At 42.7% G+C, this 18,444-nt stretch overlaps 1 protein-coding gene across 3 annotated transcripts in view; it reads left to right on the top strand.

Moving 5' to 3' along the window:
- The window catches only part of robo1 (roundabout, axon guidance receptor, homolog 1 (Drosophila)), a 440,136-nt gene that overhangs the window by 62,612 nt on the left and 359,080 nt on the right, over window positions 1-18,444 (top strand). The window contains exon 1 of one of the 3 annotated variants that reach the window (XM_046293781.1): window positions 14,227-15,182. The exons of the other annotated variants lie outside the window; for them this stretch is intronic. Coding sequence (XP_046149737.1) covers window positions 15,125-15,182 — 58 coding nt within the window. The 5' untranslated portion in view covers window positions 14,227-15,124. Of the gene's footprint in view, window positions 1-14,226; window positions 15,183-18,444 lie in introns of those variants that run through there. 3 annotated transcript variants of the gene reach the window in all.

Raw genomic sequence — 18,444 nt, 5'->3', positions numbered from 1 at the left:
CTATTTAAACTACTAGCACACAGCTCAGACACCCATGCATACCCCACAAGACATACCACCAGAGGTCTCTTCACAGTCCCCAAGTCCAGAACAGACTATGGGAGGCACACAGTATTACATAGAGCCATGACTACATGGAACTCTATTCCACATCAGGTAACTGATTCAAGTAGAAGAATCTGATTTAAAAAACAAATACAAATACACCTTATGGAACCGCAGGGACAGTGAAGAGACACAGGCACAGACACATGCATACACACAGGAACAGACACACACACAGGAACAGGAACAGACACACACACAGGAACAGACACACACACAGGAACAGACACACACACAGGAACAGACACACACAGGAACAGGAACAGAACAGACACACACACACAGGAACAGACACACACACAGGAACAGACACACACACAGGAACAGACACACACACAGGAACAGACACACACACAGGAACAGACACACACACAGGAACAGACACACACACAGGAACAGGAACAGACACACACACAGGAACAGACACACACACAGGAACAGGAACACACACACAGGAACAGACACACACACAGGAACAGACACACACACAGGAACAGACACACACACACAGGAACAGACACACACACACAACAGAACAGACACACACAGGAACAGACACACACACAGGAACAGACACACACACAGGAACAGACACACACACAGGAACAGACACACACACAGGAACAGACACACACACAGGAACAGACACACACACAGGAACAGACACACACACACAGGAACAGACACACACACAGGAACAGACACACACACAGAACAGACACACACACAGGAACAGACACACACACAGGAACAGACACACACACCGGAACAGACACACACACAGGAACAGACACACACACAGGAACAGACACACACACAGGAACAGACACACACACAGGAACAGACACACACACAGGAACAGACACACACACAGGAACAGACACACACACCACACACACAGGAACAGACACACACACAGGAACAGACACACACACACAGGAACAGACACACACACACAGGAACAGACACACACACACAGGAACAGACACACACACACAGGAACAGACACACACACAGGAACAGACACACACACAGGAACAGACACACACACAGGAACAGACACACACACACACAGGAACAGACACACACACAGGAACAGAACAGACACACACACAGGAACAGACACACACACAGGAACAGACACACACACAGGAACAGAACAGGAACAGACACACACAGGAACAGACACACACACAGGAACAGACACACACACAGGAACAGACACACACACACACAGGAACAGACACACACACACACAGGAACAGACACACACACAGGAACAGACACACACACACACAGGAACAGACACACACACAGGAACAGACACACACACAGGAACAGACACACACACAGGAACAGACACACACTCAGGAACAGACACACACACAGGAACAGACACACACTCAGGAACAGACACACACACAGGAACAGACACACACTCAGGAACAGACACACACACAGGAACAGACACACACTCAGGAACAGACACACACACAGGAACAGACACACACAGACACACACTCAGGAACAGACACACACACAGGAACAGACACACACACAGGAACAGACACACACACAGGAACAGACACACACACAGGAACAGACACACACACAGGAACAGACACACACTCAGGAACAGACACACACACACAGGAACAGACACACGTAAACACACGCTAGCACACGCTCTCTACACCAACGCACGTTGTAATATTGTTGTATGGTGGTATTAAACATTTTGTATTGTAGATATGTTGTGGTGTAATAATGTCACATGATTTACTGTTATATATTTTGTTTTATGTGTAATGTAAGTGTCTTAATGTGTTTGGACCCTGGGAAGAGTAGCTGCTGCCTTGGCAGGAACTAATGGGGATCCATAATAAACCCTAGGAAGAGAAGCTGCTGCCTTGGCAGGAACTAATGGGGATCCATAATAAACCCTAGGAAGAGAAGCTTCTGCCTTGGCAGGAACTAATGGGGATCCATAATAAACCCTAGGAAGAGAAGCTTCTGCCTTGGCAGGAACTAATGGGGATCCATAATAAACCCTAGGAAGAGAAGCTTCTGCCTTGGCAGGAACTAATGGGGATCCATAATAAACCCTAGGAAGAGAAGCTTCTGCCTTGGCAGGAACTAATGGGGATCCATAATAAACCCTAGGAAGAGAAGCTTCTGCCTTGCCAGGAACTAATGGGGATCCATAATAAACCCTAGGAAGAGAAGCTGCTGCCTTGGCAGGAACTAATGGGGATCCATAATAAACCCTAGGAAGAGAAGCTGCTGCCTTGGCAGGAACTAATGGGGATCCATAATAAACCCCAGGAAGAGAAGCTGCTGCCTTGGCAGGAACTAATGGGGATCCATAATAAACCCTAGGAAGAGAAGCTGCTGCCTTGGCAGGAACTAATGGGGATCCATAATAAACCCTAGGAAGAGAAGCTTCTGCCTTGGCAGGAACTAATGGGGATCCATAATAAACCCTAGGAAGAGAAGCTTCTGCCTTGGCAGGAACTAATGGGGATCCATAATAAATAGAAATACAAACTGTATGTCAGACTGTCAAGCGGTGGTGAAAGACAAACGTCATGTTTCTGTGATTTACTATGTGCCTGAGAGATAAATCTTTACCATAACGACATGTTACTTCTACATAGTTCACACCAGTATGTTCTGATGTACAGGTATTAACAGATTGATTGCACAGTTGTGGCTTTTAAGAAACAAATGGAATGCATTTATACTGTTCACATGCCATTTGTACATTTCTGAATTCTGAAATAGTTAATTAGATCTAGTACGTTAGTGTTGCGTGATGTGAGCAACGATAGTCTCATAAGGATGGTTATAGTCTGTGTTGTGCGTTTAGAGCCGCAACGCTCCCTCAACGTCCAATCAGAGATGATTTGCGGGCTCCCATTGCAGCTGGAGGAGTACAGTGACATCAGTATGATTTGTTACTTCCTCATGACCCCAGGTCATCTTGCTCTGAGTACAAATACTTAAGTCTAAGACAGCCTGAGATGTAGTCTGTCCTCCTCCCTCACCCCACTTCCTACTCTGTCCTCCAGCTAATGCTAAGTACTGTATCTGTCATGCCACTGGAATCTGTATATCTCTCAAGAGGACCACAACGTAGAATAAATAAACCCACTGTGTGACACAGAGGCATCTCCACATGATGTACAGTATCTCTGTGAGTCATGTCACCAGCATGATATCACGTATCAATCATACAGTAGTTACCGCCTACAGGAAGTAGGGGAAAAGAGAGGAAGATCTGACATGATGGAATGTACGTAATAGGACAAGGGTAATCCTATCAGTCTGCACCACTGAGCTTCTGCTCATCCACTGGTCTAGTGTCTACAGAGAAAAGAGAGGAACCTGTACTAGGAGATGATGCTGATGTAAATTGATACTGTCAGCCAGACAGTCTACTCATTCCAGTCTCTCAACCTCTCTATCCCTCTACATTCCAGTCTCCCAACGTCTCCATCCCTCTACATTACATTCATCCAACCTCTCTATCCCTCTACATTCCAGTTTCCTAACCTATCTATCCCTCTACAGTCCAGTCTCCTAACCTCTCTATCCCTCTACATTCCAGTCTCCCAACCTCTCTATCCCTCTACATTCCAGTCTCCCAACCTCTCTATCCCTCTACATTCCAGTCTCCCAACCTCTCTATCCCTCTACATTCCAGTCTTCCCCCACTCTATCCCTCTACATTCCAGTCTCCCAACCTCTCTATCCCTCTACATTCCAGTCTCCCAACCTCTCTATCCCTCTACATTCCAGTCTTCCTCCACTCTAATCCCTTTACATTCCAGTCTCCCAACCTCTCTATCCCTCTACATTCCAGTCTCCCAACTTCTCTATCCCTCTACATTCCAGTCGCCTAACCTCTCTATCCCTCTACATTCCAGTGTGTCCGTGAACATAAGAGGATCCTCTTTCCTTTAAAACTTCTTAGGGCTGAGATCCCGTTAACGGGATCGATATGACAACAGCCAGTGAAAGTGCAGGGCGCCAAATTCAAAACAACAAAATCTCATAATTAAAATTCCTCAGACATACATGTATTTTATACCGTTTTAAAGGTAAGCTTGTTGTTAATCCCACCACAGTGTCCAATTTCAAATATGCTTTACAGTGAAAGCACCACAAACTATTAAGTTAGGTCACCACCTACTCACAGAAAAACACAGCCAATTTTCCAGCCAAAGAGAGGAGTCACAAAATAAATACTAGAGATGAAATTAATCACTAACCTTTGATGATCTTCATCAGATGACACTCATAGGACTTCATGTTACACAATACATGTATGTTTTGTTTGATAAAGTTCATATTTATATAAAAACATCTGAGTTTACTTTGGCACGTTAAATTCACTAGTTCATCCAGTAATTTTGCATAGCCACATCAATTTTACAGAAATACTCATCATAAATGTAGATGAAAATACAAGTGATACACATGGAATTATAGATATACCTCTCCTTAATGCAGCCGCTGTGTCAGATTTCAAAACAACTTTCTGGAAAAAGCAAACCATGAAATAATCTGAGAACGGCTCTCAGAAATAAAAAAATTATCCCCCATATTGAAGTCAAAAGAAATCAGAAATAACATTATAAATATTCCCTTACCTTTGATGATCTTCATTAGAATGCACTCCCAGGAATCCTAGTTCCACAATAAATGTTTGATTTGTTCGATAATGTCCATTTATTTATGTTCAAGTAGCTACTTTTGATAGGGCGTTAGGTACACAAATTCAAACGCCTGTGCAGGTCCAGCCAAACGTCGGACAAAAAGTTCAAAACGTTATATTACAGGTCGTAGAAACATTTCAAACTAAGTATAGAATCAATCTTTAGGATGTTTTTATTATAAATCTTCAATAACGTTCCAATCAGAGAATTCCATTGTCTGTAGAAAAGCCATGGAACGCAGGTCGCTATCATGTGAAATGCGTGTGACCAGGACCTGGCTCTCTGCCAGACCACTGACTCAAAGAGCTCTCATCCGGCCCCATATCACAGTAGAAGCCTCATTCAAGTTTCTAAAGATGGTTGACATCTAGTGGAAGTGCAACATAACCAATATCCCACTGTGTATTCAATAGGGGCTGGGTTGAAAAACTACAACCTCAGATGTCCCACTTCCTGGTTGAATTTTTCTCAGGTTTTTGTCTGCCATATGAGTTCTGTTATACTCACAGACATCATTCAAACAGTTTTAGAAACTTCAATACTAATAATAATAATATGCATATATTAGCAACTGGGACTGAGGAACAGGCCGTTGACTCTGGGCACCTTTCATCCAAGCTACTCAATACTGCTCCTGTAGCCATAAGAAGTTAAGGAATTGTACAATCAGTCAGCTCAGATAGAGGCTCACATATCTGATGTGCTTCCTTTGCCTGTAAACTGGTACACAGCCCCCAAGCGGACACAGAGACACATAAACCCTCCAGCCATTTTGGAATTGTTTGGAAAGCGTTGAAAGGCCTCTATCAAACACAAACCCTGGCTCTGACTCATAAACATATGTGTGTTTATCTCCTCTAAACACCTTGGAGACCCATCACCGCTTGACAAAAGCCAGGGAATTAGAATTCCTGTTTTGGAAAAAGAAAGAAAAGAATCCTTTCTAAATAAATCAATGGATAATTCCTCCACCGAGGACAGAGTGTGAATGATACAAAGATGAGAGGAGTGAGCAGGGTGAAGTATGGTCATGATCCAGAGACTCCTGTGCTTCAGTCAGCCCAAGGTGATTCTGCAACTGCTTCTTCACAACCTTTATTCTCACAATATATTATACATTCCCAAGATGCATTGCTCTCTGGGGAGGAAGATAACTTTCTTGTATTTCTGTCTTTGGGCAGTGGCTCTGTTAGTCAGTGGAAAGAGAATGTGGACTCTCTCGCCAGGCCCCGTCTGTGTGTGACCCCTCCAGTCACCTCTGGGCTGGGGTGACCCGGGCTTTATGAAGGCTTCAACACGCCTGAAAGGGACAATCAGCATGCGGTCTGCAGGGCCGCTCCATCACAAGAAAAGAAGAAATGTCCACAAACTGCCTTTGAATATTAAAAAGAAAAGCGAGTTATCAGGAAGAATAGGACGGAACGAGGAGAGAGAAAGGACTTCTGTGGCTCAGTTGGTAGAGCATGGCGCTTGTAACGCCAGGGTAGTGGGTTCGATCCCCGGGACCACCCATACATAGAATGTATGCACACATGACTGTAAGTCGCTTTGGATAAAAGCGTCTGCTAAATAGCATATATTATTATTATAAGGACTGTCCATTGAGCTGGCTGGGGAGAGAGAGGAGAGAGGAAGGCCTGTCCATTGAGCTGGCTGGGGAGAGAGAGGGAGAGAGAGGAGAGAAGGCCTGTCCATTGAGCTGGTTGGGGAGAGAGAGGGAGAGAGAGGAGAGAAGGCCTGTCCATTGAGCTGGCTGGGGAGAGAGGGAGAGAGAGGAGAGAAGGCCTGTCCATTGAGCTGGTTGGGGAGAGAGAAGAGAGAGGAAGGCATGTCCATTGAGCTGGCTGGGGAGAGAGAGGGAGAGAGAGGAGAGAAGGCCTGTCCATTGAGCTGGCTGGGGAGAGAGAAGAGAGAGGAAGGCATGTCCATTAAGCTGGCTGGGGAGAGAGAGGGAGAGAGAGGAGAGAAGGCCTGTCAATTGAGCTGGCTGGGGAGAGAGAAGAGAGAGGAAGGCATGTCCATTAAGCTGGCTGAGGAGAGAGAGGGAGAGAGAGGAGAGAAGGCCTGTCCATTGAGCTGGCTGGGGAGAGAGAGGGAGAGAGAGGAGAGAAGGCCTGTCCATTGAGCTGGCTGGGGAGAGAGAGAGAGGGAGAGAGAGGAGAGAAGGCCTGTCCATTGAGCTGGCTGGGGAGAGAGAGAGAGAGAGGAGAGAAGGCCTGTCCATTGAGCTGGCTGGGGAGAGAGAGGGAGAGAGAGGAGAGAAGGCCTGTCCATTGAGCTGGCTGGGGATTGAGAGGAGAGAAGGCCTGTCCATTGAGCTGGCTGGGGAGAGAGAGGAAGGCAGGCATGTCCATTGAGCTGGCTGGGGATAGAGAGGAGAGAAGGCCTGTCCATTGAGCTGGCTGGGGAGAGAGAGGTGAGAAGGCCTGTCCATTGAGCTGGCTGGGGAGAGAGAGGGAGAGAGAGGAGAGAAGTCCTGTCCATTGTGCTGGCTGGGGAGAGAGAGGAGAGAAGGCCTGTCCATTGAGCTGGCTGGGGAGAGAGAGGGAGAGAGGGAGAGAGGGAGAGAGGGAGAGAGAGAGAGAGAGAGAGAGAGCTGTGCAGCAGAAGCACAGGAGGGTGAATGAACTACCCCATACACATTGTATGTATGTTGATCACTGTGATCTCCTCACTAAGATCCCATCATACACTGGGGGAAACACTAGCTGTGGACGTGGAGAGTCTGTGGAGATGGGGTTTGAGGAGGATGTGGTGTTACCAGAGGGTGATACTGATAGTAATTTGCGGTCCAGGGTCTAATTTGAAAATATTTTTGAGGGATACTTTGGAGCCTTTTCATCTCTCAGTTTATCCCTGAAATACCATTGGATCATCTCTTTGAGTTTATCCCTGAAATACCATTGGATCATCTCTTTGAGTTTATCCCTGAAATACCATTGGATCATCTCTTTGAGTTTATCCCTGAAATACCATTGGATCATCTCTTTGAGTTTATCCTGAAATACCATTGGATCATCTCTTTGAGTTTATCCCTGAAATACCATTGGATCATCTCTTTGAGTTTTCCCTGAAATACCATTGGATCATCTCTTTGAGTTTTCCCTGAAATACCATTGGATCATCTCTTTGAGTTTATCCCTGAAATACCATTGGATCATCTCTTTGAGTTTATCCCTGAAATACCATTGGATCATCTCTTTGAGTTTTCCCTGAAATACCATTGGATCATCTCTTTGAGTTTATCCCTGAAATACCATTGGATCATCTCTTTGAGTTTATCCTGAAATACCATTGGATCATCTCTTTGAGTTTATCCTTGAAATACCATTGGATCATCTCTTTGAGTTTATCCTGAAATACCATTGGATCATCTCTTTGAGTTTTCCCTGAAATACCATTGGATCATCTCTTTGAGTTTTCCCTGAAATACCATTGGATCATCTCTTTGAGTTTATCCCTGAAATACCATTGGATCATCTCTTTGAGTTTATCCCTGAAATACCATTGGATCATCTCTTTGAGTTTTCCCTGAAATACCATTGGATCATCTCTTTGAGTTTATCCCTGAAATACCATTGGATCATCTCTTTGAGTTTATCCCTGAAATACCATTGGATCATCTCTTTGAGTTTATCCTGAAATACCATTGGATCATCTCTTTGAGTTTATCCTTGAAATACCATTGGATCATCTCTTTGAGTTTATCCTGAAATACCATTGGATCATCTCTTTGAGTTTTCCCTGAAATACCATTGGATCATCTCTTTGAGTTTTCCCTGAAATACCATTGGATCATCTCTTTGAGTTTATCCCTGAAATACCATTGGATCATCTCTTTGAGTTTATCCCTGAAATACCATTGGATCATCTCTTTGAGTTTATCCCTGAAATACCATTGGATCATCTCTTTGAGTTTATCCCTGAAATACCATTGGATCATCTCTTTGAGTTTATCCTGAAATACCATTGGATCATCTCTTTGAGTTTATCCTGAAATACCATTGGATCATCTCTTTGAGTTTTCCCTGAAATACCATTGGATCATCTCTTTGAGTTTATCCCTGAAATACCATTGGATCATCTCTTTGAGTTTTCCCTGAAATACCATTGGATCATCTCTTTGAGTTTTCCCTGAAATACCATTGGATCATCTCTTTGAGTTTATCCCTGAAATACCATTGGATCATCTCTTTGAGTTTATCCCTGAAATACCATTGGATCATCTCTTTGAGTTTATCCTGAAATACCATTGGATCATCTCTTTGAGTTTATCCTTGAAATACCATTGGATCATCTCTTTGAGTTTTCCCTGAAATACCATTGGATCATCTCTTTGAGTTTTCCCTGAAATACCATTGGATCATCTCTTTGAGTTTATCCCTGAAATACCATTGGATCTCATAGTTCTCTCTGCATGATGCTTCATGATAGTTTTCTCAGGCTGAGCCTGTATTTGGAAGAATAGGCCTATCACAACTTTAGCCAAGGTGGATTATTCTCTTTGTATTTAAAGTGGCAGGTGGTGAAATGGATAGTGAACTGTATTTTGGATACTGGTACTGGATACATTGCTTGACATTGGGACATTGGGACTACTCATATTTGGGAATATCAGACTGGGACCTGGATGTGAGTTGTTGCTGATGACGTGGCTGTGAAAATGATCTATCCCAGTGGGATTGGTCTGGTTCTGTGTTATTACAGCAGACACCATGCAGTCTGTATCTCTACTGGTGGTGGTACTGGCCATGCTGGGAGTCTGCCCTCATAAGGGTCCTCATCATTGGGCCCCTCGCCACACTGGTCTGCGGAGATCTCAATCCCACTGGTGTAAGAGACAGCAGGGGAAGACTCAGGGGCCCCACCAAGACCACTTGCCTCTGAGGTACCACAGCAGCAAGACAAACAAATGGAACCACTTCTTCCACAGTAAGTCTAATTAAATTATCTGTGCATTCTATCGAAAGGTGGAGAAGCCTGGAGCTTTTACAAATGATCTGATCCCAAACCTCTTTGGCTTGAATGTACTGACATCATTTGCATCCCTTTTCCCAGTAATTGGGGACAATGTTTGAGTTACTGTAATCATCACAAGTTGATAGTCTCCTGGAGTGGGATGCAGGGAAGGGTGGAAAAGTTGTCTGTACTTTCATGCTATATTTTCTCTTCATGGAGGTTGTGCCGAGGAAAGGAGAAATGGCTGTGGTGTTAAAAGCACTCTACTGTCTCCTCTCTTCTCCCAGCTCGCAGCTGTCACAGTCAAGACAAATATGTTATTTTCTCTGCCTCTGTGCTGCTCTGATCAAGGCAACAACTCATATCCAGGTCCTCGCCTGCTCTGTGATAGAGAGGAGATATGCTCAGCTATTGAGAGGAGGATAGAGAGGAGGTATGCTCTGCTGTTGAGAGGAGGATAGAGAGGAGATATGCTCAGCTATTGAGAGGAGGATAGAGAGGAGATATGCTCAGCTATTGAGAGGAGGATAGAGAGGAAATATGCTCAGCTATTGAGAGGAGGATAGAGAGGAGATATGCTCAGCTATTGAGAGGAGGATAGAGAGGAGATATGCTCAGCTATTGAGAGGAGGATAGAGAGGAGATATGCTCAGCTATTGAGAGGAGGATAGAGAGGAGATATGCTCAGCTATTGAGAGGAGGATAGAGAGGAGATATGCTCAGCTATTGAGAGGAGGATAGAGAGGAGATATGCTCAGCTATTGAGAGGAGGATAGAGAGGAGATAGCTCAGCTATTGTTATCTGATACTGCATGGATGGCTGTCGTAGGCAATGGAGAGGAAGCCGACTAAAACAGCTTTAAAGGCAACTGTTTGTATACCTCAGGTCCAAATTCAATAGAAAAACAAAGAGAAAGATAGTGAACCCAAACAAAGATCTTTTCAGTATTTGTTTTAATAATATCTGAGCTATTTATTGGGGGATGTATTCATCCACTTGCTTTAGTCTGCTTGTGTTGTGAATGGTTCTGTACTTCTCAGAATGAAGCTCAAATCTTTTAAATCAGAGTTGTCTTCATACTCTGTTGGTCCCTCAAATTCAAATATGGACCTCAAAGACAGTTCCACTGATGTTTTTCATTCTTCCCCTGCAGTCAGGGACTGGTTTAGACCTGGGACATCAGGTTGGTGATGCTCGGAGGGAGTAGGGGGTGATGATGCAACATAGTAGACACAACATCACATTGTTACTGTAGCTACCTCTGTTTTGTAGGTTGATCCTTCTCCACTTTCTAAAAGAATGTACAACACATCTGCCTGCAGTCAGTGAAGGCTTTCCACATGCCAGACCTCTCAGTCAGACCCCATGTTGCTTGTCTCAGTGGGGCCAGGGTCCATAATCGCCCGTATGTTTCAGTCTTGTACTGTTCTCTCCTGTTGGTTCCAAGAAAAGTATCATTCCATTTGGAAGTATTCAGCTGACTAGCAATTGGCAGAACCAGGGCAATTAAAGGATTGGTGACAGCCTGGCAGGAGCGACACCTTGTAGAACACGGAGACACAGAGGCTGGTTCAAGAAAAGAGCAGAATCACATTTGAGACCTAAATGGAGTGGAATGAATGAGACTGAGAAATAGGGGAGATAATGCGATTGGATGACGTTTACCATAATCTGTATGTCAGTGTGACCTGATCATTCTATTCCTCATCCTACATGCAATGAGGCATAACTAATGAAGATCAACACATTGTACACAAAAGGGTGGATAGGCGACAGTTTTTTTTTATGGTATGATAATACATTTAGATTTTCAGGATTTATTTATTTGGCCTGTGTGTTGTCAATAACATCTCCATCGCAGATAAAGATGGCGATATGCCCATGATGGATGAGTTCCACTTACTCTCACTGGAGGGCGCTGTTGGGTAACTAATACGGCCTCAAAGGACAGGACCTGAGCTGAAATTATAGGCTCTTTGTATGGGCTATGATATGACTTTTTATCCAGATTCTTAATTCATGTAATCAATGTCGTTTTTTAATGAACCTTTTACATAAAACATTTACTCATAAAATTAATCAAATTCAACCATCTTTTTTAATGAATACCTGTCATTGCTGGAGTATTGTCTAAAATCACAGACTAGACATTTTTTTAAACTAGAATTGATTAAATGCAAAAGAACTGCATTGAAAAGACAAAGACAAAAGTTTTTCTCGTTTAGCAAATCTTACACATTTTAAAGTAGATTAGCATATTTGATCATGGTTAAGAGAAACCTAGTTCCAAGATCATCGCCCCTAAAGTGAATTTTGATTGACTGATTAAGGTTTGTATCTCACTCCAGCAGAAAGCCAAAGCATAAGCTTGGGAGTATAGAACAGATACACTACATGACCAAAAGTATGTGGACACCTGCTTGTCAAACATCTCATTCCAAAATCATGGGCATTAATATGAGGTTGGTCCCCCCTTTGCTGCTATAACAGCCTCCACTCTTCTGGGAATGCTTTCCACAGATGTTCGAACATTGCTGCGGGGACTTGCTTCCATTCAGCCACAAGTCCATTAGTGAGGTTGGGCATTGATGTTGGGAAATTAGGCCTGGCTCGCAGTCGGCGTTCCAATTCATCCCAAAAGTGTTTGATGGGGTTGAGGTCAGGGCTCTGCACAGTCCAGTTCAGTCAAGTTCTTCCACACGGATATTGACAAAAGATTTCTGTATGGACCTCGCTACCTACCCCATCCCAATATTTGTTTTTGTTTTTCTGCTCTTTTGCACACCAGTATTTATTCTTGCTATATTGTAATTACTTCGCCACTATTGGCTTATTCATTGCCTTTACCTCCTTACTTCATTTTCACACACAGTGTACAGATTTTTCTATTGTGTTATTGACTGTATGTTTTTTTTATCCCATGTGTAACTCTGTATTGTTTGTGTCGCACTGCTTTGATCTATCTTGGCCAGGTCGCAGTTGTAAATGAGAACATGTTCTCACCTTGCCTACCTGGTTAAATAAAGGTGAAATAAAAAATATAAAAAATTGTGCACAGGGGCATTGTCATGCTGAAACAGGAAAGGGCCTTCCCCAAACTGTTGCCACAAAGTTGGAAGCACAGAATCGCCTAGAATGTCATTGTATGCTCTAGAGTTAAGATTTACATTCACTGGAACTAAGGGGCCTAGCCCGAACCATGAAAAACAGCCCCAGACCATTATTCCTCCTCCACCAAACTTTACAGTTGGCACTATGTATTGGGGCAGGTAGTGTTCTCCTGGCATCCGCCAAACACGGATTCGTCCTTCGGACTGCCAGATTATGAAGTGTGATTCATCACTCCAGAGAACACGTTTCCGTTGCTCCAGATTCCAATGGCTGCGAGCTTTACACCCCTCCAGGCGATGCTTGGCATGGCGCATGGTGAACTTAGGCTTGTGAGCAGCTGCTCGGCCATGGAAACCCATTTCATGAAGCTCCTGATGAACAGTTCTAGTTTTGACGTTGCTACCAGAGGCAGTTTGGAACTTGGTAGTAAGTTTTGCAACCGGAGACAGAATAATTTATACGCGCGGTGCGCTTCAGCACTCGGCAGTCCCTTTCTGTGAGCTTGTGTGGCCTACCACTTCGCAGTTGAGCCGTTGTTGCTCCAAGACGGTTCCACTTCACAATAACAGCACTTACAGTTGACCGGGGCAGCTCTAGCTGGGCAGAAATTTTATGAACTGAAAGTCACTGAGCTCTTCGGTAAGGCCATTCTACTGCCAATGTTTTTCTATAGAGATTGCATGGCTGTGTGCTCGGTTTTATACACCTGTCAGCAACGGGTGTGGCTGAAACAGCTGAATCCACTAATTTGAAGGGGTGTATCTACATACCTTTTGTATAAATAGTGTAGTTCTGTTGTCACTAAAATAGGTCATTACTTGATATCCTATGGTTTCTGTGCATTGATTTTGAGAAAACATCTTATTCTATAGGTTGTAGGCTAATAGTTGTCATATTGTTTTTTTCTCTTCTAGAAGATGTTACATTTTTGGGAAACAGAAATTACTTTAAGTCAACCAAAACAGGGTTTGTGTTATTTTCAACTCTATATTCCATTCTATTATTATTATTAGCATTATTATTATTGCATACTATTGCTTAGTATAACATCAGAATGTGTAAGAACAGGGAAAAGTCTAACACGTGGCCTGTCTATCCTTCACACACATAGGCTACCTATAGGTTTACCACGTGCATGGGAATTGTGAATAACAAACTTAACTGTATTGTGGTAGGCAACATACATAAATGTTACCAGTCACCTCCGTAAGTGAAAAGATTTGATCGCTCATCTGCGCTGCGCTCACCAATCCAGCCTGTAAGAGGTTAAATTTATTCTATGGAAAAACCAATTGTAAGCTTCTTGAAGGGGGGAGAATGGCACATACCATTTGACGAGGCATTCAACTCCAGTGAATGAAGTGCTGTGAATGTGAATTCGAATCCCCCCCTGCCCGATGTGAAGGGGTCCGCGGTGCACACAGGGGATTCGAAAACCCAAATACGCTTTTGTGGGTTGAAACTTTGGTAACCCAAAGGGCCACTGAATTGATGGAAAAGTAGTAGTGATCCACGACCGATGGATCCGGGTTACAAAGTGTCCAGCCTTTTGCATATCTAGAGAAAAGAAACTTCTGAAGTTCCCGTTGTCAAGTGACAGATTCAAAAACGGACCTAAATGATGTGACTGCAAGCATCGATTCTCTAGCAGGGGTTTACAACGGACCTCTACTGTTTTTTTTTTACAAATTACCTTGTGGTGTTTTCTCTCTGGATTGTTGCCTGTGATTTCCTTACTTTATTATCCATATAAATGGGAAGAGGATTATTTGAATTGGATTATACAGTTACCCGTTAAACGAGAACGCACGACTGAGACGTGATGACAAACTCCAAGAAGCGATAGAACTGTTCTCAACGCCTAAATAACATGTAAAACAGTTTTTTTTTTTTTAAGATCGAAACTTGCTTCCATAGCTTTTGGATATCACGTCAGTTTATTACTATTGATACACCGCAGAGCAAGCGTCCTAGTCCCATTTTGCGGGCAGTTTGTTCTCGGTAGATTTTTATATTCTCCACAATTCATGGAATACAACTTTTGAGACGAGATATTGGAGTAACATTTTAAATATTAAAAAAAACATTATTTTATTTCGTAATTTTCTCGGTATTTTAAAACCAGTTTTGAAATTGACATCAAGATTATGAAGGAGTGGATTGTTGAAGTATTTCACGAATAATTTGGATTAATTAAGCAATTTTCTCAGACGAGAGACGTTGAATAATGTCACCAACTTCTATTGGGATGTCGGTTTTACTTGGAATTCTCCATGTGTGCTCAGGTAGGCAACTGATCATTCACTTGATGCTTTGCATTTGGACACACCTGGGTTGAACATTTGGTATGAATATAAGATGTACCATTCAATTGCATATATTAATGTGCTTTTACTGCACAATCTATGCATTATATTCTATAATGTATGATAATACATGGTACCATCCCTCACTGTACTTACATAGCCAAGTAATTCGTTGCTAAGAAAAGTAGCCTAGGTCTATACTTTTTCAATAGCAGGTCAATTATGAAAGTGTGAAACTGAGACCTGTGAACCTAAACATGTATAATCAGTGCTGGGGAAAAATGTTTCCTTTTGTTTGCAAGGCTTTACAATGTGAAGTAGGACTACACATTTTAATATCAATTAGAACGTCCAGGAATAAATAGTCTATTCCTTTATTGTACAGAAGTGACAGTTAAATACACTTCAAACAACAAGAGCTTCAGATGGTGTTTAACTACAGTAGTACCTGTTCTTATTTCTCTTTAAGACTCCTGAGAGGTGCAGAGCTTCAGATGGTGTTTAACTACAGTAGTACCTGTTCTTATTTCTCTTTAAGACTCCTGAGAGGTGCAGAGCTTCAGATGGTGTTTAACTACAGTAGTGCCTGTTCTTATTTCTCTTTAAGACTCCTGAGAGGTGCAGAGCTTCAGATGGTGTTTAACTACAGTAGTACCTGTTCTTATTTCTCTTTAAGACTCCTGAGAGGTGCAGAGCTTCAGATGGTGTTTAACTACAGTAGTACCTGTTCTTATTTCTCTTTAAGACTCCTGAGAGGTGCAGAGCTTCAGATGGTGTTTAAGTACAGTAGTGCCTGTTCTTATTTCTCTTTAAGACTCCTGAGTGGTGCAGAGCTTCAGATGGTGTTTAACTACAGTAGTACCTGTTCTTATTTCTCTTTAAGACTCCTGAGAGGTGCAGAGCTTCAGATGGTGTTTAACTACAGTAGTGCCTGTTCTTATTTCTCGTTAAGACTCCTGAGTGGTGCAGAGCTTCAGATGGTGTTTAACTACAGTAGTACCTGTTCTTATTTCTCTTTAAGACTCCTGAGAGGTGCAGAGCTTCAGATGGTGTTTAACTACAGTAGTGCCTGTTCTTATTTCTCTTTAAGACTCCTGAGAGGTGCAGAGCTTCAGATGGTGTTTAACTACAGTAGAACCTGTTCTTATTTCTCTTTAAGACTCCTGAGTGGTGCAGAGCTTCAGATGGTGTTTAACTACAGTAGTGCCTGTTCTTATTTCTCTTTAAGACTCCTGAGTGGTGCAGAGCTTCAGATGGTGTTTAACTACAGTAGTACCTGTTCTTATTTCTCTTTAAGACTCCTGAGAGGTGCAGAGCTTCAGATGGTGTTTAAGTACAGTAGTGCCTGTTCTTATTTCTCTTTGAAGACTCCTGAGAGGTGCAGAGCTTCAGATGGTGTTTAAGTACAGTAGTACCTGTTCTTATTTCTCTTTAAGACTCCTGAGTGGTGCAGCGGTCTAAGGCACTGCATCTCAGTGCAAGAGGTGTCACTACAGTCCCTGGTTCAAATCCAGGCTGTATCACATCTGGCCGTGGTTCGGAGTCCCATAGGGCGGCGCACAATTGGCCCAGCGTCATCCGGGTTTGGCCAGGGTAGACTGTCATTGTAAATAAGAATTTGTTCTTAACTGACTTGCCTAGTTAAATAAAGGTACAATTTAATAAAGACCAACTAAATTATGCAATAACATGCAAAGGGCTGAGAGGCCTATTGGCCTACTTCTCCTGACATGAACAGCATGATCAATCAAAGGCTACTGAGAGTGCATCAGTATACTGTAAAAAGTACTTCTGCTGACTGCAAAAAGTCTACTTTCAGGGATGGGTGAGGGGGCGGACTAGCTTTCTAACCCTGAACTGCTTGAACAGAGTGCAGTATGCAGGCCTATCACAGTGATTCCTGTGGGAGGCTTGGAGGGAGCTGTCCTCATCACTCAAACAGACAGTGGTGGACCCTGTGGATATTGGGCTGCAGTGTTTGTCCTGGTGATAGCGTGGTCCATTTCCAGTGTTGTAAAGTACTTAAGGAAAAATACTTTATAGTACTACTTAAGTATACTTTTGGGGGGGTATCTGTAATTTACTTTACTATTTCTATGTTTGACAACTTTTAGTTTTACTTCACTACATTCCTAAAGGAAATATTGTACTTTTTACTCCATACATTTTCCCTGACAACCAAAAGTACTACGAGTACATTTTGAATGGTTAACAAAACAGGAACATTGTCTAATTCATACACTTATCAAGAGAACATCCCTGGTCATCTACTGTCTCTGATCTGGAGGACTCACTAAACATAATGCATCTTTTGTAAATAATGTCTGAGTGTCAGAGTGTGCCCCTGGCTAGCAGGACATTTTTTAAACAAGAAACTTGTGCCGTCTGTTTTGCTTAATATAAGGAATTGTAAATGAGTAATACTTTTACTTTTGATACTTAAGTATAATTTAGCAGTTGCATTTACTTTTGATATTTAAAATCAAATACTTTTATAATTTTACTCAAGTAGTGGGTGACTTTAACTGGAATAACGTTCTATTACCGTGTCTTTACTTTCTGTTAAGGTGTCTTTTCTTGTACTCAAGTACTGTATGTTTTCCCACCACTGTCCATTTCTATAACAGGTGTGGTTTCCACTAGTTACCACAGCCACAAAGTCAAATAGTCTATCATGAAAACAAACCATGCTTGTTGGTCTTAATTTAAGCCTAAAGTTAGCACTGTGACAAAGCCCTGTCCTGAAGGTTAGGTTTAGGGTTAGGAGGATTAGGTTTAAAATCCCATTTTAAGAAGAGAAATTTGAGAAATTGGCAGGGTTTATGACTTTGTCGCTGTGGTAACTACTGACAACCCAACACCAGCTCATCTGTGTTCTGTTTGGACAAGAAAGTGATTGGTTCCCAGTTTTACATTCTGACGTATAACTACTCTTACTGTGTTGCAACTACTGTGTAGCTTTGTGTGGTGCTGTGGGAACTTGTTCTACTTGTCAAAATGGAAATGCATATACAATGTGGCATTCATTTCAAACATACACCATTTTGCTGGTGGCATTTTGGCATCAAAGACATTGTTCAGCAATCCATTACTCAGACGTAATCATTTTGTGGCTAATTTTCTTCCTCTATTGCGTGCTGTTTGGTTGGTGTCTCGCCAGACTCTCTCAATATTGTGATGTAATTAAGCAGTGAACTCAGGAGTGTTATGCCAGAACAGCCACAACAACACTGCTGGGTTA

This window comes from Oncorhynchus gorbuscha, linkage group LG13 (genome assembly GCF_021184085.1).
Source record: "Oncorhynchus gorbuscha isolate QuinsamMale2020 ecotype Even-year linkage group LG13, OgorEven_v1.0, whole genome shotgun sequence".
In the NCBI taxonomy this organism is placed as follows: domain Eukaryota; kingdom Metazoa; phylum Chordata; class Actinopteri; order Salmoniformes; family Salmonidae; genus Oncorhynchus; species Oncorhynchus gorbuscha.
This window is presented reverse-complemented; position numbering and strand designations above follow the sequence as displayed.